The 20,391-nt window shown below is 43.1% G+C and overlaps 1 protein-coding gene across 1 annotated transcript; it reads left to right on the top strand.

The window, feature by feature from the left end:
- The first annotated feature begins 3,021 nt into the window (after window positions 1-3,021).
- LOC147221242 (endoplasmic reticulum aminopeptidase 1-like) lies at window positions 3,022-19,538 on the top strand. Its single transcript, XM_086169496.1, has 19 exons — window positions 3,022-3,091; window positions 4,198-4,721; window positions 5,647-5,785; window positions 6,869-7,003; window positions 7,089-7,209; window positions 8,010-8,164; window positions 8,708-8,821; window positions 8,908-9,039; window positions 9,133-9,264; window positions 9,777-9,845; window positions 9,924-10,081; window positions 10,202-10,281; window positions 10,371-10,554; window positions 10,634-10,793; window positions 11,268-11,452; window positions 11,551-11,712; window positions 11,797-11,937; window positions 14,132-14,213; window positions 18,393-19,538. Exons 2-19 carry the CDS (start codon window positions 4,258-4,260, stop codon window positions 18,561-18,563), a joined length of 2,784 nt encoding a protein of 927 aa, XP_086025622.1. The 5' UTR covers window positions 3,022-3,091; window positions 4,198-4,257; the 3' UTR covers window positions 18,564-19,538.
- The last annotated feature ends 853 nt before the right edge of the window (window positions 19,539-20,391 follow it).

Genomic DNA, 20,391 nt, shown 5'->3' with positions numbered 1-20,391 from the left:
TCTGCTCTCAGAATCAGGAAAACAAGATTTTATTTGTCCCCAGGGGGTAATTTGCGGCTTTAAAAATATGTCTATTGTAGCAGGAGGTGAAAGAGGAGACGCCTGAGATGAGGAAGGTGTAAAGGAGGATATATTTAGAAAAAAAAAAAAAAATCTAGAAAAAGTAAAAAAAAAACATGGAAAAATAAAAAAATTTAAAAAAAATTGTAAAAAAAAAGGTTAAAATGCTACTCGGTGACCCGGAAGTGCAGGTCCAGACAACGTGTTGCTCAGAAGATCTCATGATGGACAGCTGTGGATCTTTCATCCTGTCTCCGGAAGTGGAGGCGCAGTTTAAGCTAATGTTCAGAAGAGAAAACATTTTCTGTTTGCAAACAAGAAGATCTAGATAAATATGTTATTTTGTGTTGTGTACATACTTTATTACACGTGTGTGTGTGTGTGTGTGTGTGTGTGTGCACCAAGCTTATAAGACTGGTAAGGAGGCTTTAGGATCGACCTCATTGATTCCACAATTGGGAAAACCAGCGCGACGGCGGAGAAGCGTGCAAATAATAATAATATAAGAATATGCAAATAAGGATACAAGATGGACAAATACTTTGTGCATTATATACAGTAGAAAACATGTAAAAATATAAAATGAAAAGAAAAACGTTAAAGGATAGCAGGCGAACAGTGAACATGATGAGCATTAAAAATAAAATGGTAATAGGGTCGGCATCCTGGAGAATTAATAAATATAATCTTCTCCTTTGGGCTTTTCTCTTCAGGGGCCACAGCAAGTTAACCTTCTCCATCCAACCCTATTCTCTGGATCCTCTTCTCACACCAACTAACTTCATATCTTCTCTCACCATCCATCTTTGCTCTTCCTCTAGACCTCCAACTCCAGCATCCGTCTACTCATATATTGACTCTCCCTCCTCTGTCCATGACCCAACCATCTCAGACCTTCTCCTCCAAAACATCTACCATCTCCCTCTGATGGACTCATCCCTGATCTTGTCCATCCTGGTCCCTCCCGAAGAGAACCTCAACATCTTCATCCCTGCAACCTCCAGCTCCAGCTTGACCCTGAGAGTACATTACATTACATTACATTACATTACATTACATTCCAGTCATTTAGCAGACGCTTGTATCCAAAGTGACAAACAAAAAGTGCAATTCAGTCACAGAAGAGCCAAAATACCAGAAGTTGGAAGTCAGAAGTGACCACTCAACCAAATAACCACCTCAGAATCATATACTTAAATACATTTATTTCGTTTTTATTTTTATTTTTTTTTCCGGGGGGGTTTGGGGGCTGAATGCGATTAGTAGGTTAGTGCTTGTAAATACGCTATTATTTTACTGGTCCGGCCCCCCTTGACATCAAATCCTGGCCCTCGGACCAAAATGAGTTTGACACCCCGGCCCCAGAAGGACCGAGGAGCTGGTGAACTTGGTCTTCATCAAGGGGGACCCTGTGGACCCCAGTGGACCCAGTGGACCCCAGTGGACCCAGTGGACCCTGTAGACCCAGTGGACCCAGTGGACCCAGTGGACCCTGTAGACCCAGTGGACCCTGTAGACCCAGTGGACCCAGTGGACCCAGTGGACCCAGTGGACCCTGTAGACCCAGTGGACCCTGTAGACCTAGTGGACCCTGTGGACCCTGGGACCGACTACAAGTATCTTGGGGTTGGTTGTTGCCAACAAACCGGACTGGCCATTTGGTTACGGGACTTCTTTTAGCCCCGCCGAGCGCCGAAGGAAATTACTGGCGCTGAGCGTCAGCTGGACGGCGGCGGCGACGTCATGTGCAATAATTCTCAGAACGTGCAAAAGATCCATTATCTTCTGTGCAATAAATGTTTTACTGTCCAACAAACCCGAATTAGACACAAATTACCACGCGTGATCGTACACGTGTATGTACGTTATATATATTTTTACGTACCTTTAACTTTATTGTCATTTATTTCCTTTGAGCTTCACTGTTCTTTTTATTTTGTTTCTATTATTTGCTATTTTTATCCTTTATTTTTATATAGCGTTCTATTTTGATTCGTCCTCACTTGGAGCTGCTTTCAACAAAAAGTGATTTGCTGGGGGATCAATAAAGTATTCTGATCGATTCTGATTCCAATTGTTACAGCAGGACTCCATTAATTGTAATTATAGTGAGTGTCCCTTATACACTGCGCTAAAATAACACCTCAATAACTGAAAGAATGAAATATTCTCATGAAATACTTTGTTGGTTACATAGTTGAACGTGTCGACAACAAAATCATACAAAAACGATCAATGGAAATCAAATTTAATTTGGAGTCACACTCCAAATGAAAGTGGAAAAACACACAAACGTCGATGTAAATGTCCTTAAATCCAAATGATTCTGTGTTGCTTCCTAAGTGGACAGTTTGATTTTACAAGTGTGATTAACTTGTGTTGTTTATAAGTTCCCTTTATTTTTTTTGAGCAGTAAATAAAGGTTTGAACAATACGGGCATTGAGAAGAATGATGTTGCCCAACATAACAGGTGTCGAAACAGATAAAAATGGGATGTGAGACGGTAGTTATGTTCAAGGCCGTCGCAGGATTGTGAAAACATCAATGGGTTTGTATCTCACGGGAAAGAAATGGAAAAGTACAAAAATTGGGGTACGGATCTGAGAAAAGTGGAAAAGTACAGGGAATCTCAGAAAATAGATTTGTAACAGAAAATTATCAAAGAGTTCCCTGCTTTCAGCTCAATTCTCTCTGATGAAGGTGAAATGATGCCAATGGAAAATGCATGGAAAAAAATCAGTTAAATTCTGCATTTTTTGTTTTTTCTGCAGATGCAGATTTGACCAAACCGGTGCAACACTGCCCCCTTGTGGCCACATTGGGAACTGCACCCACGGGAAAAGACCGTTTATCTGTGTGTTCGTGTGTGTGTGTGTGTGTGTGTGTGTGTGTGTGTGTGTGTGTGTGTGTGTGTGTGTGTGTGTGTTCGGTTCCCGCCGCCCGCCTCCCGTCGTGCACCGCGGTCTCTTCTTTTCTTCCTTTCACTTTCTCTTCTCTCGAAGACGCAAGCTGCGAATTCAAACACGGGCAGTGAGTTTTGTGTGTGTTTATGTGTGTTAAATCCAAGTCGTAAAGTTTAAAGTGTAAATAAGACAGAAAGGTGACGAATTGTCGCGAATTGAGAAGTTTTTTCTTTACAAATATCTTTGCCTTTCATTTTGTTTCACCCGGAAATGTCCTCTCTTGTATCCGCGTGGGGATTCAGGGTGTTCGTGGGTCGTGAATTACTGCAAATGAATCTTTCACAGTTTTCCACAACGACATCAAGCGTGTTTTTTAAAATCGCACAGAAAATGACGGCGGTTCCGCCACATTTTACCGTAATGACGGTTCTATTCGCGCAACACCGTTTCCAAGATATTTCCTCAAGTTGAACAACCGGTGACATTTTGACTTTGCCTTTTATTATCAAAAAACCCAAAACATGATTTAATGTTTTGATATTTTCAGTTTGTCAGGTGAGGCAGGAGAGGCTGTGCCTCACTTGGAAACAAAAAAAATGTCAAATGAAAGAGAGGATTAAATGGTTATACTTATCGGCGATTTGCGCCATAATTTTTTTTTTCATTTCACACAGTTTTTTTTTATTTCCAAAATGTCTGGGTTTTCATATTTACCGTACGATTTCTGAGTAGAGACATGCGGTGAGGCAGTGGACTGTTGAGCCTCAATGTAGATTATGCACTGACAGCTGACTGCTGGCATGCTCTGCACTAACACGGGATTGCTGTCATTTTTAAAATATTTAAACACTTTAACTCCATGAACTATATTTGCAGTTTGTCAACAACTGTATTTGTGTTATTAGTTTCTTGCACCGAGCGATCATTAAACGTCTGCGAAGAGCCGCTGAGTGAGGCACGCAGTTCTCCTGCCTCATGCTAGGGGGCAGCAACAGCAAGCTACAGTTAGCAAGTCGATCGCAGCCAACCGTTTATTATTTCCATAATACCATAATAACTTTTTTTAATTAAATGTTTTTTTTTGGTTGCCACAGTTTGTACGTGTGAAGAAAGCTGATATGAGATTTTAAACGTAACCCGTTAACTGCTGCCAAATGATGAGTAAGCGCCTCTTCTTTTGTTTGTAAATGTGATTGTGTGATTTGTAAAGAGGCGTTATTTCTGTTTCTTAAGGTGAAAGGTGGAAAGGATTTCTCAAAGCCTCCAGAAGGTGAGGTTTCCAGTTCGGTCGCTATGTTACCGCTTCCTCTCCTGGTGTTGTTGGCGTCCTTCTCGTGCACATCTGGAGCTCAGCTCCCCGACAACACGAGGGGAACGTCTCCCGTCCCGTGGAGTCGGATGAGACTCCCCACGACCATCTACCCCGTCCACTACGACCTGACCATCCACCCCAACCTGACCGGCTTGAACTTCAGCGGCGTGGTCCGCATCCAGCTGGACGTGCGCGAAGATACCGACGCCGTGGTCCTCCACGCCAAGGAGATGACGGTGTCCGACGCGCTGCTCTTGGCGCCGGAAGGCGTCAGGCCTCTTCGGATCGTGGAGAATCCCGGCCTCCACCAGCTCGCCCTGCTGGCCGACGCCGTTCTGACCAGAGGCAGGAAGTACGAAGTCCATCTGGCGTTCGCGGCCAACTTGTCGGACAGTTTCCACGGATTCTACAAAAGTAGCTACCGCACCAGCGGCGGAGAAGTCCGGTAAGACCTCTACGGTTTAGGATTTAATAGGAAAAGAAGAAGAAATCTATTTATTTTCTCATAGTTTCATGTGTTTCCTGTTATTTTTTACCCATTTTTTCAGTCCCATTTGTCACCCCAGTCTGAGCAGTCCACCAGTGGATGGATGAATATTAAAAAACAATTTGTGTAAACCAGGGGTGGACACATTTTTCACCTTGTAAGCTACTTTTCAAATGACCATGTGAAAATGATCTACCTCCACGAAAAATGCTGAATGTATATTTTTTTGTATATTTTGTATATTTTTTTTGTATATTTGTATCTCTACTGAGTAGACTTAACAATTTGTGGATCTTGCATAACTGCATGAACCCTTATGGAACACTACTTTTTTGGTAAATATCTTATTCTGCTGACTTGAATGGAGTCAGCAGCATAGTTGAAGTTAGCTTTGAGAAAAACGACTTCTGTCCTGACAGCCGGGATTTTAGTCCCTTCACCTTTTTCCTTCGGTTCGAAAACGCCGCTCCACATTTCCCTTTTTCGGTATAGCGATGGCAGACCGGCAGATGAGACAACGCACTTTGAAAATGACATATTCCACCTCCCATCCTGTATGGAAGTGATACGTTTTAGTCTTTTTACTCGGTCCGGCTCCCCTGCTCATTTTTTATACCCATAAGTTTAGAAGACGTAAATTGGAGGCTAACTTGCTAGCTTGCTAGAACACGCCGTGATGTGCACAAATGACAAATTTCCTAGTGAGGATGAGAGGCTGACGTCTACGTTTTAATGCCATGCGATCGACCCGCATCGACAGGTAGATCGCGATCGACGTATTGGGCACGCCTGGTGTAAACAGTGGATGTACAGTTATCTGCTGCTTGATTTACTTATGAAATCATGAATAACATCGGAATTGTCCGTTTGGCCACGTTCCCAGGGTCCTGGCGTCCACGCAGTTCGAGGCCACCTACGCCCGGGCGGCTTTCCCCTGCTTCGACGAGCCGGCCTTCAAGGCCAAATTCACCATCCGCATCATCCGGGAGCCGCGCCACATCGCCATATCCAATATGCCCAAGGTGACTCTGGGCTTCTGCTTAAAATACGTACATGTAGGCCGCGCGTGCACGTCCCGCTCCGAAGAGTCAGGTGATGACTTGGTTTGGTTTGGACTTTATTAAGCATTTTTTAAAACACTGGTTCATTCATTTATTTAACCAAGAAAATGGAAAAAGTATAATAAAAGTGAGATAATTCAATTTAATTATTAATAATGATTATAATTACAAGATAAGATCAGGTGACCATATTTTTATTTTACTATCTATATATAGTCTGAAACTTTCTTTACTTTCTTACTTTCTTGATCCCCATAGGGGAAATTCTTTTGCCTCAGCAGCATAACAGTTACAGTGATAAAATATGAATATGAATGTAAATATAAATATGAGAGACAATTAGGAGACAATTAAAGATATCAAAAGACATCCACAAATAAATAGACAGAAAAGTGAACAACAGCAACAACATTAAGGATAAGAATAGACAACAGAATGAAAAAAAAAAAAACATAAAATCAAAATTGGTCATTTATTTCAATGTAATCCTGGCCAAGGTGGAATAAATAATTTTTTTTTCCATGATTTATTTTATTTATTCAATTATATCCACAATTTCCTCCGGGATCAAAACATTTCTGTTTAAATTTCTGATTCTGAAATAAATAGACAGATAAATAAATCAAAAGTTACATTTAACAAGCAGGTTATGAAATGAACCCGGCCGTTTCCACTCGTTCCGCAACATCTTCCACGCAGAAGGTGCAGAAACGGTGGCGGGAAAACACTGTCAACCATTTAAAATCCCAGTTTTAGCCTCGGTTTCCTCACAAGATCCTCCACGTTGGGACGCTCAGCTCAACCGTCTCAGGAACACTAGGATTGGCAGCGGGGAATCACAGTGTCATCGGCATATAAATGTAGCCCGAAAGGATCCAACGTAGAACTTGTGCTAAGCTAAATCTGAAAAGGGCTAGACAGAGGCAGATGATTCGCTGATGTGAGCAGCCCGCCGGGATAGAAGAGGACAGAAGATCACGAAACTACCCGTCCCGAGTCTCGCCTTTTTATTGTCGTCCTTCATTCGGCGAATGTTCTTCCCAGGTCAAAACGGTGGAGCTACCGGGCAACCTGCTGGAGGATCACTTCGACACCACCGTGAAGATGAGCACCTACCTGGTGGCCTTCATCGTGTCCGACTTCCTGTCCGTGAGCAAAACCACCGAGCACGGCGTCGAGGTGATGACGCCGGCGGACGGTCGGATCGCTCGCTCGCTCGCTCGCATCGTTTCCTCACCAGATGTTTTGACACTTTTCTCCTCAGATTTCCATCTACACCGTTCCTGAGAAGATCAACCAGACGGCGTTCGCTCTGGACGCTGCGGTGAAGCTGCTGGATTTCTACGAGGACTATTTTGACATCCCTTACCCTCTGCCGAAGCAGGGTCAGTGCTCGGTCATTAGCATTTAAAATTAGCTTAGACTACCGTCATTTCCTGACTATTGAGCGCACCTGAATATAAGCCGCACCGGCTAGAAATAACCAAACAAATCTACGTGTACATATAAAGGCTGCAGGTGTCGAGATATTTAAATTTAATCTAATTAGATACAGTGGCTGTAACACGGCCGAGGAAAAAGATGAAAACAAAATAAGACAAGGAAAAGTCCATCCATTTTCTATCCTCGCTTTGTCCTTCTCCAGTTGATCGCTATCTTGGTCTTCTCAACCCTGCGCGCCAAAAAGGTGAAAGTCGTCTTCTTCGGCCTCAGAGTTTCACGGACATTTCATCGGTCCGATGTGACGAGGCTAAATGTTTTGGCGGCGTGAAGCTCCCTAGCCACCCCCCCAAAAAAATCCATAAATTAGCCGCATCCTTGTTTAAACTGCAGTGTTCAAAGCGTGGGGAAAAAAAGCAGCGACTTCTTGTCCGGAAAAGACAGTACTTTGGACAAAAGGTGGAGCTGGAGGTCACGGACATCTCCAGACCTGTGAATGAGAGGGTGAATGGTTTTACTCTCGCTCTATATCTGATATGTGAATGAGTGAATGCTTGTTTGTCCCCATAGTAGAAGAGTGAATGAAGAGATGGTGCTTTTATTTTGAACGTCCAAAATGACAGGGTGAATAGTTGTGTCATCTATTGGGGACCAATCCGTGGTGAACCCCACCTCTCGGCCAATGACGGGAACAGATAGTGAATGAATGGATGGATGGATGAAGGTGGTCTCCTTCCCTCTGCAGATCTGGCTGCCATCCCTGACTTCCAGTCGGGTGCGATGGAGAACTGGGGCCTGACCACCTACAGGGAGACGTCCCTCCTCTTCGACCCGGACAAATCGTCAGCGTCGGACAAACTGGGCATCACCATGGTGATCGCCCATGAACTCGCACACCAGGTAACGGCCGACGTGAACTTCAGCAGGCTAAAAGGTCGAGTCTGGTTTTTGTAGAACCCCCCCTATGGAACTGGAGATACTGGATCAGAAGACCAAGACCGATCTGGCAGGAGAGTTTGAATCTGTTCTATAGTTTATGCAGCAACAAAGATCTGAAGAAAGAAGACATTAGATTAACGCGGTATGGTCTTGTGTTTTCGATAGTGCAGTAGTTAGGGCTTCCTCCTCACAACTAGAAGGTCCCTGGTCCCACGGGGTGGGGAACTAGAAGTTCCATGTTCTCCACGTGTCTCTTTGGGGTTCCTCAGGGTTCTCCGGGTTCCTCCCTCAGTCCAGACATGTGAATGGTTTTACGTCCCTATCGGACATGTAAGTGTCAGAGTGAAGAGTTGTATGTCTCTATATGTGGCCTTGGATCTGCTGGTCCAGGATGAACCTGCCTCTCGTCCAGTGGTATCTGAGATAGGCCCAAGATCCCTCTGACCCCGTGCACAGGATAGGCGGTATCGATGAAGGAATGAAGGAGTTCACGTTTGTCTCCAGTGGTTCGGGAACCTGGTGACGATGGAGTGGTGGAACGACCTGTGGCTCAACGAGGGCTTTGCCAAGTTCATGGAGTTCATATCCGTGGACGTCACCTACCCAGAGCTGCAAGTGGTGAGAACTGGAGAATGTGATGTCGAGAAGAAGGAGGTTTTTTATTTAGTTGGAAGGATAACATCTCAATCCTCTTCTCTCCCCAGGATGAGTTCTTCATGGAAAAGTGCTTCGAGGCCATGGACGTGGACGCCCTGGTCTCCTCCCACCCGGTGTCCACCGCTGTGGAGAACCCCGCGCAGATCCAGGAGATGTTTGACGACGTGTCCTATGACAAGGTCTTGCTCACTTGTTCTCGGAGCTCCAGCGGGGACACAAATCAGAAGTCGTTTCTTTTGGAACTTCAACGGTACCCTTGTCTGCGTTCTCAGGGAGCTTGTATTCTCAACATGCTACGAGACTTCCTGACTCCTGAGGCCTTCGAGGTCGGGATCATCCGGTATCTGAAGCGCTACAGCTACCAGAACACCGTCAGCAGCCACCTGTGGGAGAGCCTGGCTGATGTGAGATGGTTGAGAAATGTCCAAGCTTTTCCATGATGAAGATGTGGAGGTTCCTCTTTGGGGAGTGCGGAAGATGGGGAGGATCAGAGGGTTGTTTGGACATGAACAGAGGAGGGATGGTGAAGATCTGGGTAAAAGGATGCTGATTTTGGAGGAAGACCAGAGTGGAGGTTCATGGATGGAGGGAGGGGACGGGGAGGTAGATGGTTTGGGAGAAGATTGCATTTGTTTCTTCAAGTATGAGTCAATTCTGATTGTATTTACACAGATCAAATCACAAACCAGTTGTCTGAAGACATTTAAGAAACCAGTTTAACGCGGGAGGGTTCGGAGACAGGAGCTAATATTCTATTACTGCTAATACCGGCTACGCTAAGAGCTACATGCTAATAGCTGACATGATACAGCGATAATGCTGTTTGAGTCTTGCAAAAAGTACAAGTATGCCCAAATGGGTCAAAGCACCCGTTCTCTGCTCTGCATCCACGCTTCACTTTGCGTTTCCCCGACAGATTTGTGACCCCGCTGATGTGGAAGGAGGTGGAACCAGGCAGAAAGACTTCTGCTCCAAACGAGCTTCGGTGAGCGGCGGGTCGGACCGAGGCCATGGTGTCTTACTGCCTGTGGCGCCTTGCATCTTACTTACTGTATGTCCGCAGAAGTGGCGTTCCGGCCATGAGCTGGACATCAGGGCCATCATGGACTCCTGGACTCTGCAGGAGGGCTTCCCGGTGGTCACCGTGGAGGTCAGAGGTCGTGAGATCAGACTCAGCCAGGAGCGTTACCTGAAGACCGATGACCCCTCCCCCACGGATGGGTAACATATCCTTTGTTAATTCTGCGGAGCTAATCTAGATCTCTCCCTCCCATCTCACGCCATGCTAAATATTAGCATTTAAGTCTTACATGTTGATTTTAGCATTTTTTGTGCTGATAGATTCCTGTGGCAGATTCCTCTGACCTACATGACCAGCACCTCCAACACAATTCACCGCTTCCTGCTGAAGAAGAAGACGGGTGAGTGTGTCGCCCTAACCCTAACCCCCACCACCTTCTCGGATCTGAAGCTCCTTCGCAATCTGGAGCTTGTCCACTGTCCTCCTCAGACGTCCTGCACCTGCCCGAGCCGGTAGCCTGGGTAAAGTTCAACGTGGACATGAGCGGCTTCTACATGGTCCACTACGCTGGCGAGGGGTGGAACACCTTGATCCGCCTATTGCAGCACAACCACACGGCCCTCAGCGGCTACGACCGCGCCAGCCTCATCCACGACGTCTTCAACCTGGTCAGGTGAGCCGTCTGTGAACGCCTTTCACCTCTTCATGTCGTGAAATGAAGGGGATTTAGCTCCCGGTTTCTCGTTTTGCAGTGTCGGGAAGGTGCGGCTGGACACGGCGCTGGAGCTTACCCGGTATCTGTCCAGGGAGACCAAGTTCATGGCTATCTTCCAGGGCTTCGGGGAGCTTGTTTCCCTCTACAAGCTGATGGAATGTCGAGAATCAATGACCACCCTGGAGAACCAAATGAAGGTTTGAAGTTTTTTTTTTTTTTTGCAATTAGCATGATACAAGTGTTCACTTTGGTACAGTTTCAACTGAGGCTTTGTGAAAGGAAGTCAAGTCAGGTTTTATCAATCCAGCATTGAACCAGAAGCCTTTCCACGCCCCCCTCAGAAACCTCGGTCAGATCCCAGTTCAATTTGTGGTGGCTTTCTGCCTCGACCCTTAGGGGTAGAGAGAAGGGGTATGAAGACAGGCACAAGTGATCTCTTGCTAATAATAACAGTAGTGCTAACAGTTACACGCTAATAGGTGAAATTACACAATCAAAGCTATAACGTCCACAAAAGGAATAGTGGTGGATGCCTAGCGAGACGCTGCAGTAGATCAAGCCATGCCCTCTGAGTACCTGGACTTAGAGGTGCATCATTGCTCGGGGCTAGGCTAACGCTAACTGTGAGCCTTAGACTTGTGGTCGAGTTGAAAATCCAGCTGTTTCCCCAGGGTTACATCGTGGATCTCTTCCGGGGGCTGATTGACCGGCAGCAGTGGACCGACGTCGGTTCGGTGTCGGAGAGGATGCTGAGGAGCTACTTGCTAACGTTCGCCTGCGTCAGGAACTACGCGCCATGCGTGACCAAAGCCAACCAGCTTTTCAACCAGTGGATGGACTCCGATGGCAACATGAGGTCAACATGAGCCTTCAAGGCTTCATCTGTTTATCATCTCATATTTCCTGGGCGCCTGAAATGTCTTTAGATGTAACGCTCCTCGTCCATGTTTGTAGTCTTCCCGTTGACGTCACCATGGCTGTGTTCATCATGGGAGCTCAGAAGCCAGCCGGGTGGGACTTCCTGTTCGAGAAATATCGCCAGTCGTTGCAAATGTCCGTCAAAAGTCGGATGAAGGTGGCCATGGCGAGGACGCCGCTGCAGGACAAGCTCAAGTGGTGTGTACTTCACCTCCATTGGATCAAATTAGGAAGGTCTACTTTTGGAGAATGAAAGAGGACTCCTGTTTTCTCCTTGTCCAGGATGATGGGGCAGAGTCTCCAAGGCGACGTGATGAAGACTCAAGACCTCCCTGGCGTGATCGTCTCTATCAGCAAGAACCCTGACGGGCACCAGCTGGCCTGGGAGTTTGTTCGCGCCCACTGGCACTCCCTCATCAGGAAGTCAGTCTACTTGCTTTCTCCTGCCTCTCACTCGGAGTATCACTCGGTTGGATCCGGGGTTTTTAGCGCAGCTTCATAAGTTTCCCCGAAACCATACATGTAGGGTGGTGTAGTGGTTAGCGCCCCCTCCTCACAGCCAGAAGGTCCTGGGTTGGATTCCCGCAGGGGGCTTTTCTGTGTGGAGTCTCCATGTTCTCCCCAGGGGGTTCCTCCGGCAGTCCAAACCCATGCAGGAGATCATTGGAGACCCTGAAATGTCTCTGATGAAAGACATCCATAGTACTTTACAGTATATGTTACATATTAAGACCACTTGCATGATTATGGTCCCCAAGGACACGTATGCTCGCTGTGAGACAGTGGTGAGGTGTGCTGTAGTTGTAACAGAGTTCAAGGTGGAGGTGGGGCACAGGGATCAACTCTGAGCCCCTTCTTGTTTGCAGTGGTGATGGACAAGCTGACAGATGAGGTTAGACAGGAATCTCTATGACCCATGATGTTTGTAAATGACAATGTGATCTGTAGTGAGAGCAAGGAACAGGTTGAGGAACTTCTAGAGAGGTGGAGGTCTGCTCTGGAAAGGAGAAGAATGAAGGTTAGTCGCAGCAAGACAGAATATATGTGTGTGAATGAGAGGAACCCGGGTGGAACGGTGAGGCTACAGGGAGTGGAGATCAAGGCGTTGGAGGATTTCGAGTACTTAGGGTCAACAGTCCAGAGCATAGAAGAGTGTGGAAAAGAGGTGAAGAAACAGGTTCAAGCAGGTTGGAATGGGTGGAGAAATGTGTCAGGGGTATGAAGAGAAAAAGATGACTCAGGACGGATAGGATCAGGAAGGAGTTCATCAGAGGGGCAGCACATGTTAGATGTTTTAGAAGGTCAGAGATGGTTGGGTCATGTACAGAGGAATATTTCGGTATGCTAGAATCGGAGGTCTAGAGGAAGACCAAAGAGATGATTTATGAGAATTGTGAGAAAGGATGTGAAGTTAGTTGGTGTGAGAGAGGAGGATCCAGAGAATAGGGAGATTCGCTGTGGAGACCCTTGAAGGGAAAAGCCCAAAGGAAAAGAAGAATTTGTCACAGGGGTGCAGGACATGTATGACAGAGAAAAAATGATGACTGAGATGGTCTGGACATGAACACGCCTTTGTTCATGTCTAAACCACGGTGGATCTAGGGTTAGATGGAGGAGGTTGATTCGCTATGGCGACCCCTGAAGGGAAAAGCCCAAAGGGAAAGAAGATTTGATGATTATGATTGCCTTAAGTCCAAAAGCTGGTTTTAGAGGCCACAGACGGCGTTTTATTAATAAGACAGGAAAGGACTGGTGTCGGCAGTTGTTACAGGAGAAGTCATAAACACAAGACCAAATACTGACCTAGAAACACAGGTCTATCCGCTTCATCTGCATCAGATTTATTAACTCTGATTTATCTGTCATTGATAACTGAACGATAAATCCAAACTGGAGTAATAAGACAGTCATGGTAACTCGGCCAATCAAGTTATTGATTGAAAGGTTAGAGGGGAGGGTTGCCTTCTCCATGCCAAACTGTCCTTTCGCAAGGCACTGTTAGCACCTAGCATGTGTGTGAATGCTTTGAAAAGCTGTGCAACGGTCAGGGGAGGCAGGTGAGGCAGAGCCTCATAATGAAAACAAAAAAACAAGAAATCAGAATCAGAAGTAAAACAAAACTTTATTTTGGGGACACATGGGGAAGCAGCATCAACTTGTGAACATTGAAAAAATATAATAAATTATTTAAAATAAATATAAATGAAAATAAATTACTGTACAGAATTGTGCAAATTGTAAGTAAGCTGTGCAAACAGTGATAACATAAGATAAATATTAACATTTTCCAACATTTTTATTATATTATTATATACCCCACCTTCTACAAGCTGTGTCATGTTTTTAGCGTACATGTGTGGTACAATTATTCTTGTGGATCAGAAAATAGACCGTAGAGAAAAGTCACGAGGTGAGGCAGGCAATACCGTGCCTCACCTGAAGGGGGCGTTTGTGAGTTGTTAGGTGCTAGTGGCGGAGGTCCCTCTAAATGCATTGTAGGATATAATAAATAAAATAAATAAAAGTGGATTCTTACAAAAACAAAGGAAAATACCATAAATTGTTTTCAGTTTTATAAAAGAAATGGTTTTAACGTTTTCCTTCCTCGCCGTCCCAGGTTCGAACTGGGCTCCCACTCCATCGCCCACATCGTGACGGGAGTGACCAGCCTCTACTCCACCAGGGAGAAGCTGGACGAGGTGAGACCTGCTTTTTATTCATTTATTTAAGCGTTTTTGCTTGGAAATAAAAATGGTGAAAGGATGCAGTGGCGTGCAGAGGGCTGCTGAAGCCCGGGGGCCAATCAGTCATATTTATTGTAGTTCGTAGTGTTTTTTTGCCTTCGTCCCGTTTGTGTTTTGCACCGGACTTTTTTTCACGGTGGGATTGTAAAAAACAATAATTTAATAAAACGTTTGTCTAGTACATGCGAAGAAACAGAATAAAGCAGACTTTGACAAATATTCACATACAAGGCTTAATATTATATATATATATATATATATATATATATATATATATAATATATAATATAACACATTTTGAAAAGATATACTCAGATGAAACATGAAATTATTACATTTTTTATTTTTTTATTCTATTCTATGTATTTCAATATAATCCCATCCAAAGTATTATGTTATTTTAACACCTGAACTTCCGCACTGTTTACACTGTTAAATATTGTCTGTAGTCGCTCCGTCACTTGTGACAAACACGAAATGTATTTTATTTATTTCGGTTTCGCGACTGAGAATGCGATTGTGCTGGATTGAAACATCCCATCTAAATATGTAATGAAATACCACAAAATAAAATTTGAAAGTACCGTATTTCCGCACCATAAGGCGCACCTGATTATAAGGCGCACCTACAATCAATGGCCTATTTTAAAAATAAATTCATATGTAAGGCGCACTGCATTATAAGGCGCATAGAATAGAAGCTACAGTCGTGGCTGGGGTTGTGTTATGCATCTTGGAGCTGCGCTAAAGGGAATGTCAACAAAACAGTCAGATAAGTCAGTCAAACTTTATTAATAGAATACAAACCAACGTTCTGACAACTCTGTTCACTCCCAAAACAAGTTAGTACATTCACAATATATTATATTTGTTCAGGACTACAGATGGAAATTAGCTATGAGCTATAATCTGGTACAAACATCTCTGCCTCTGTGCTTAATGTATTTGTACACTGTCCTAATAAACTTCTAAACAAACAAACAAACAATAAGGTATCGTACATACCGGTAGCTCTTACCGGTATTTGCGCCGCAAACATTGAAAACAATGTATTACCAACTCCATTTGTCACAGTTCAAAGCGTTTCTTAAAACGAAAGCACCAAGAAGGAGCGCCTCTAAATACATTCATTCATTGATGTCGCTGCTAGCTAGTGCCGTTGCCTTCATTGGAATAGTGACCGTGGTGACGCTTCTACTTGCTGCTCTCTGTTCAACAACCCACTGTTCCAGTTTGTCCTCCAACTGTAGCCATGTCGGTTTGTTCCCTTGGAAACTCTGTTTAGTCTTCTTTACTTGGCGCAGGTCATCTTGGCGCTTCCTCTACTTCCGTACCATGGATTAATTAATGTTGAATTCTCTGGCTGCTGCTCTATTCCCGTGTTCTACTTCGTTACCGATCGCCTTGAGTTCAAACTCTGTGTCGTCTCTTGAAAGGTGCCGTTTTGGGGTCTTTATACTCGCACAAGTGGTGCGGGAATGGAATTCCCCTCTACCGTTTTTACCGCTGCTACTTCGGCAACACGTGCACAGACAGACGCACAAACACAAATGAAAATGAAAGTGCACGCTTTGGGCGGTCATATATCCCAGCATGCACCGAGCGCTACTTCTTCAACAGGAAAATAGAGTTGGCGGCTGCTTCCCGTAGTTGCGAGGCTTCTAGCTGCTCAATATTGATCCATATATAAGGTGCACTGGGTTATAAGACGCACTGTTGGTTTTTGAGACGATTAAAGGCTTTTAGGTGCCTTCTAGTGCGGAAAATACGGTAGTTGCACCCGTTCTAGAGCTGTTTCTCTGACCCGAGTGGGTAGAAGAAGTAATCTAGATGCACAAAAGACATACAGAGGAATCCAGAAGACATTTCTCACTTTCCCAAGGTGACATGAAATTAACAAAGTACCGTCATTTCTTGACTATTGAGCGCACCTGAATATAAGCCTCACCGGCGAAAAATAACTAAATAAACGTGTAGAAGTGACATATATAGGCTGCAGGTGTCCACGCTGTAACATATTTACAGAGAAACATGTTTTTAATTAGTACAGTAAATACTTGTAACATACACAAATACGGACTGGAAATGCACTTTTAGTCCCCAAAAAATCCATAAATTATCCGCATCATTTTTTAAGCTGCAGTGTCAAAAGTGTGGGGGGAAAAAAAGCAGTGCCTTATAATCCGAAAATGACAGCAATTGTAATTTACTAATGTACTGTGCAAATTCCTAGTAAAGTCCACAATAAGGAAACAAACATGAAACTTTAAGCTATAAAATGCACACGGATACAATCTAGTGGTTCAGAGGTGAAAGGATGACGGAAATTTAAAAACCTGTAATGTATAAATATGTCATTTGAATATGGAAAGTAGCAGCAGTTTTCTGTGCATTTTAGTACAAAACTAGTCAGTAAATAGTAGCATTAAACAGCAGGTTGGATTTAAAGGCATAAAGCAGGGTGTCAAACGTACGGCCTGCGGGCCGACGCCGGTCCGCCAAGGGCTTCAGCCCGGCCCATGAAATAACTCTTTAAATCTTAATAAAACAAGATTCATAATAAGAAACCTGCATGTTTGGTGTGAATGCAGCAAGTTTCGGTGCCACAATGAGACTCGCCGTGGCGAAAAATACAACAAAATGCACAAAGAACTGAGAGGACACAACTTGTTTTTCTTTTCTTCATGCATCTCAGGTTATTGTTTCTTTTTAAAAGAACAGTTGATGACATAGAAAGATTTTTATCACATCCCTGTTCTCCTTTACACTAAAACAAAGGAAACATTTTGTCTTCGTAACTTGGTATAAAGTTTATAATGCAGGAGCAGCACGATGGATTTTAATCCATTAAAGGGCCAATAACTGCCTCTGCAGGGCGTTGAGCTTTACCGCCGCTGAAATTTAAAAATGAGTCTCATTTTGGAGCCGTTTCACACAAAAGAAAACAGAAGGGAGCCACAAAACCCTCCAGACAACTAAAATGAAGATCACATTTATCTGCTAGGTATAAAACAGGTTGTTTCAGTTGCTTCTATTTCTGCATGCGACCAAAACATTTTGTACTCCAAAAAAAAAAAAAAACAATCTCGGTTGATGTTTATGTTCAAATAAAATGTTCATTGTCAAGTGGAGCCCTCGTATTTAGGGAATAAAAGGCCAAATTTATATGATCTCAAACTGGAAACGCTGTCTGCATCATTGTTTTACAGCGAGCACCGGGGCGTGCAGTCAGCCGTCCCTGCAAATCATTTGCAAATGAAAAAGCCAATTAAATTGTTTATTTTACCCGGTTAATGTGTTTTTTGCTGCTGAACCTCAGCGCACAACGTCTGCATGTCAAAAAGGTCAATGAATGGTGGTTGTGGTGCCGGAAAAATGAGACATGTTTAACTTAAATGTGACAAGATCACCATGTTTAAATTCGAAATTAATATAAGAAAAAGAAAAACAATTAAAATAAAATTGATTTAAATAAAACACACATTATTTATAGGCCTTCGATAGCATTTTAAGTTGGGTTCCAGCCAAAAGATTATGTAACAATAATAATAATAATAATAATCGCAATATGAATAGTAACCTTAATAATAACAATAATGACAATAACTGCAATAATAATAATGATAATGATAATAATAATAACTGTAATAATAAGAAAACAAATAATAATAACCCTAATACGAATAGTAGCTGTAACAATAATGATAATAATAATAATTATTATTATAATAATATTATAATAATAATTATAATAATCGTAATATGAATAGTAACTTTAATAATAATGATAATAACTGCAATGATAATAATAATAGTAAGCGTAATAATAATTGTTCTAGCCATAATAATAATAATAATAGTAACTGTAATAATAATAAAATAATAGTTATAACCCTAATAACAATAGTAGCTGTAATAATAATAATAAGAAGAAGAATAAGAATAAGAATAATGGTACTTATGATACTAATAAGAATAGGAATAGGAATTGCAATAATAATAACAATAATAATAATAATAATAATAATAATAATAATACACCTAAAAAGGTTTAAGAAAAAACAAACAGTGAATGATTATCTCCCATATTGTAAATATATGGTGGATTGATTCACGATCTGCTGTCTCCCGCAGGTGAGGAGCTTCTTCAGCTCCCTGAGCAAGGAGACGGGCTCGGAGATGCGTTGCATCCAGCAGGCCTACGAGATCATCAAGGAGAACATTCGCTGGACGGACGCAAACTTCCCCCTGCTCCAGGCCTGGCTGATGAAGCACTTCCACGACCCCGTCCACCAAGATCTGTAGATGGACGTCCGAAGGTCCGCGAGGACGACCAGCGAAAGAGACGTCACAGCTTCGGGGGTTTAAGTCAGAACAAACTTTACGTCCATGATGGATCTCCTCAGAAGGTCTGCGCCGAAGCACCTGGACCCTCCGAGGTGTCTAGATGACCTCTGACCTCTGCTTCAGGTCGGCCACGCTCGGACTCGACAAACTGTGACTGCTGTGTGTGTGTGTGTGTGTGTGTGTGTGTGTGTTTGGTTTGATGGTGCATCACTGTCTCCTTCTGCTCCGTCATTGGTAAAAATGAAATGAAATTAATTCAAATGATTTAAAGGAACTGAATTTAATTTAAATGAATTTTGGCACCTACTGCCCGGAGCCTTCGCTAGAAATGCGGAAACATCTGGATTGACATGATTAGAAGCCCCTGAATTAATTGGAATTAAATTAAATTAATTTAGATTCATTGCAATTAGATTATATTAATTTGGGCAGCTACTGCCTCGAGCATTCACTAGATGTGCTTTCCGCATTTCTAGTGAAGGATTGATACAATTAGAAGCTCCTGAAATAAACTTGAATGGAATGAAGTTAATTAATTTAGATTAATTTCAATTTAAATTTAATTTGGCGCCGACTGACTGGAGCTTTCATTAGAAATGCAGAAATATCTGAATCACACAATAATTGAATTAAATTCAGTCAATTAATTTCAACTCCCCTTCCAAAGAATTTGTCAGATATTCTTTTTCACATTTTCATCTCATTTCTTTTGGAAATAAGGCCGTTTTTTTACACCTTTACACTTTTAATCGAAGAGGAAAGCCCCGGTAAATGAATATTTATTGATAAATATCGCCGTTTTTCATCTTGGGATTATTCATAGCAGTAACTTTGGCTGAGGCTGAAACGAGGGTTCTGGTGAACAATAAAATGGCAGAAGACGTCCAGATGTTCCCTTTGTGTCCTCCGGCAAAGTAAAACAAATCAACACCAGATTCCTGCCTTCTGAGATCATTTATCTGATTTCTTTTTCATTTTTATTTCTATTTCCGTTGTTACCGTTGCAAAAAAAAAGGCGTTCCCCTCAGATCTTCCCGATTCCACGAGGAAACCCAGACTTTGACCTTTAAGGCGAGATAATACTTTATTGATCCCCATAGGGGAAATTTGTTTGTCACTTCAGCGCAACAATAAACAATAACAATAACAATAACAATAAATAAATGAAATTAAAAAGTGGTAGACGGATGCTGGAGTTTGAGGTCTAGATCAGGGGTGTCAAAATCCCAATGTTTCCTTTGTTTTAGTGTAAAGGAGAACAGGGAAATGATAAAAATCTTTCTATGTTATGAACTGTTCCTTTAAAAAAAAAACGTTGAACAACCTGAGATTTATGAAGAAAAGTAGTTCTCGGTTCTCCGTGCATTGTTGTTTCTCTTTTTTGACAATGGCATTGTTGATGAGGGTGTCGGGTCCAACGGAAAAGCAGGTACATTTCAAACAATAAATAAAAATGCTATTTACGGACCCGGAAAGAGAATTTGTCACAGGGGTGCAGGACATGTATGACCGAGACAAAGTGATGACTGACATGGTTTGGACATGAACAGAGGAGCGTTCATGTCCAAACCATGTCAGTCATCACTTGATGAAGATCTGAGTAGAAGGGTGCTGCAGGTGAAGCTGCCAGGCAGGAGGTCTAGAGCAGGGGTGTCAAACATACGGCCCGCGGGCCGGAACTGGCCCACATAGGGGTTCGACCAGGCCCGCAGGATAATTTGAAAGTGGAAAAAATGCATAAAAGACAAGGATTTATTTATTTTTTATTAAATGCAATTCAAGAATT

This window comes from Fistularia commersonii, chromosome 22 (assembly GCF_037954325.1).
Source record: "Fistularia commersonii isolate RoL2024-O1a breed Wild chromosome 22, RoL_Fcom_v1.0, whole genome shotgun sequence".
In the NCBI taxonomy this organism is placed as follows: Eukaryota; Metazoa; Chordata; class Actinopteri; order Syngnathiformes; family Fistulariidae; genus Fistularia; species Fistularia commersonii.
The sequence above is the reverse complement of the archived record's forward strand: the minus strand, read 5'-3'. Positions and strand labels throughout refer to the sequence as shown.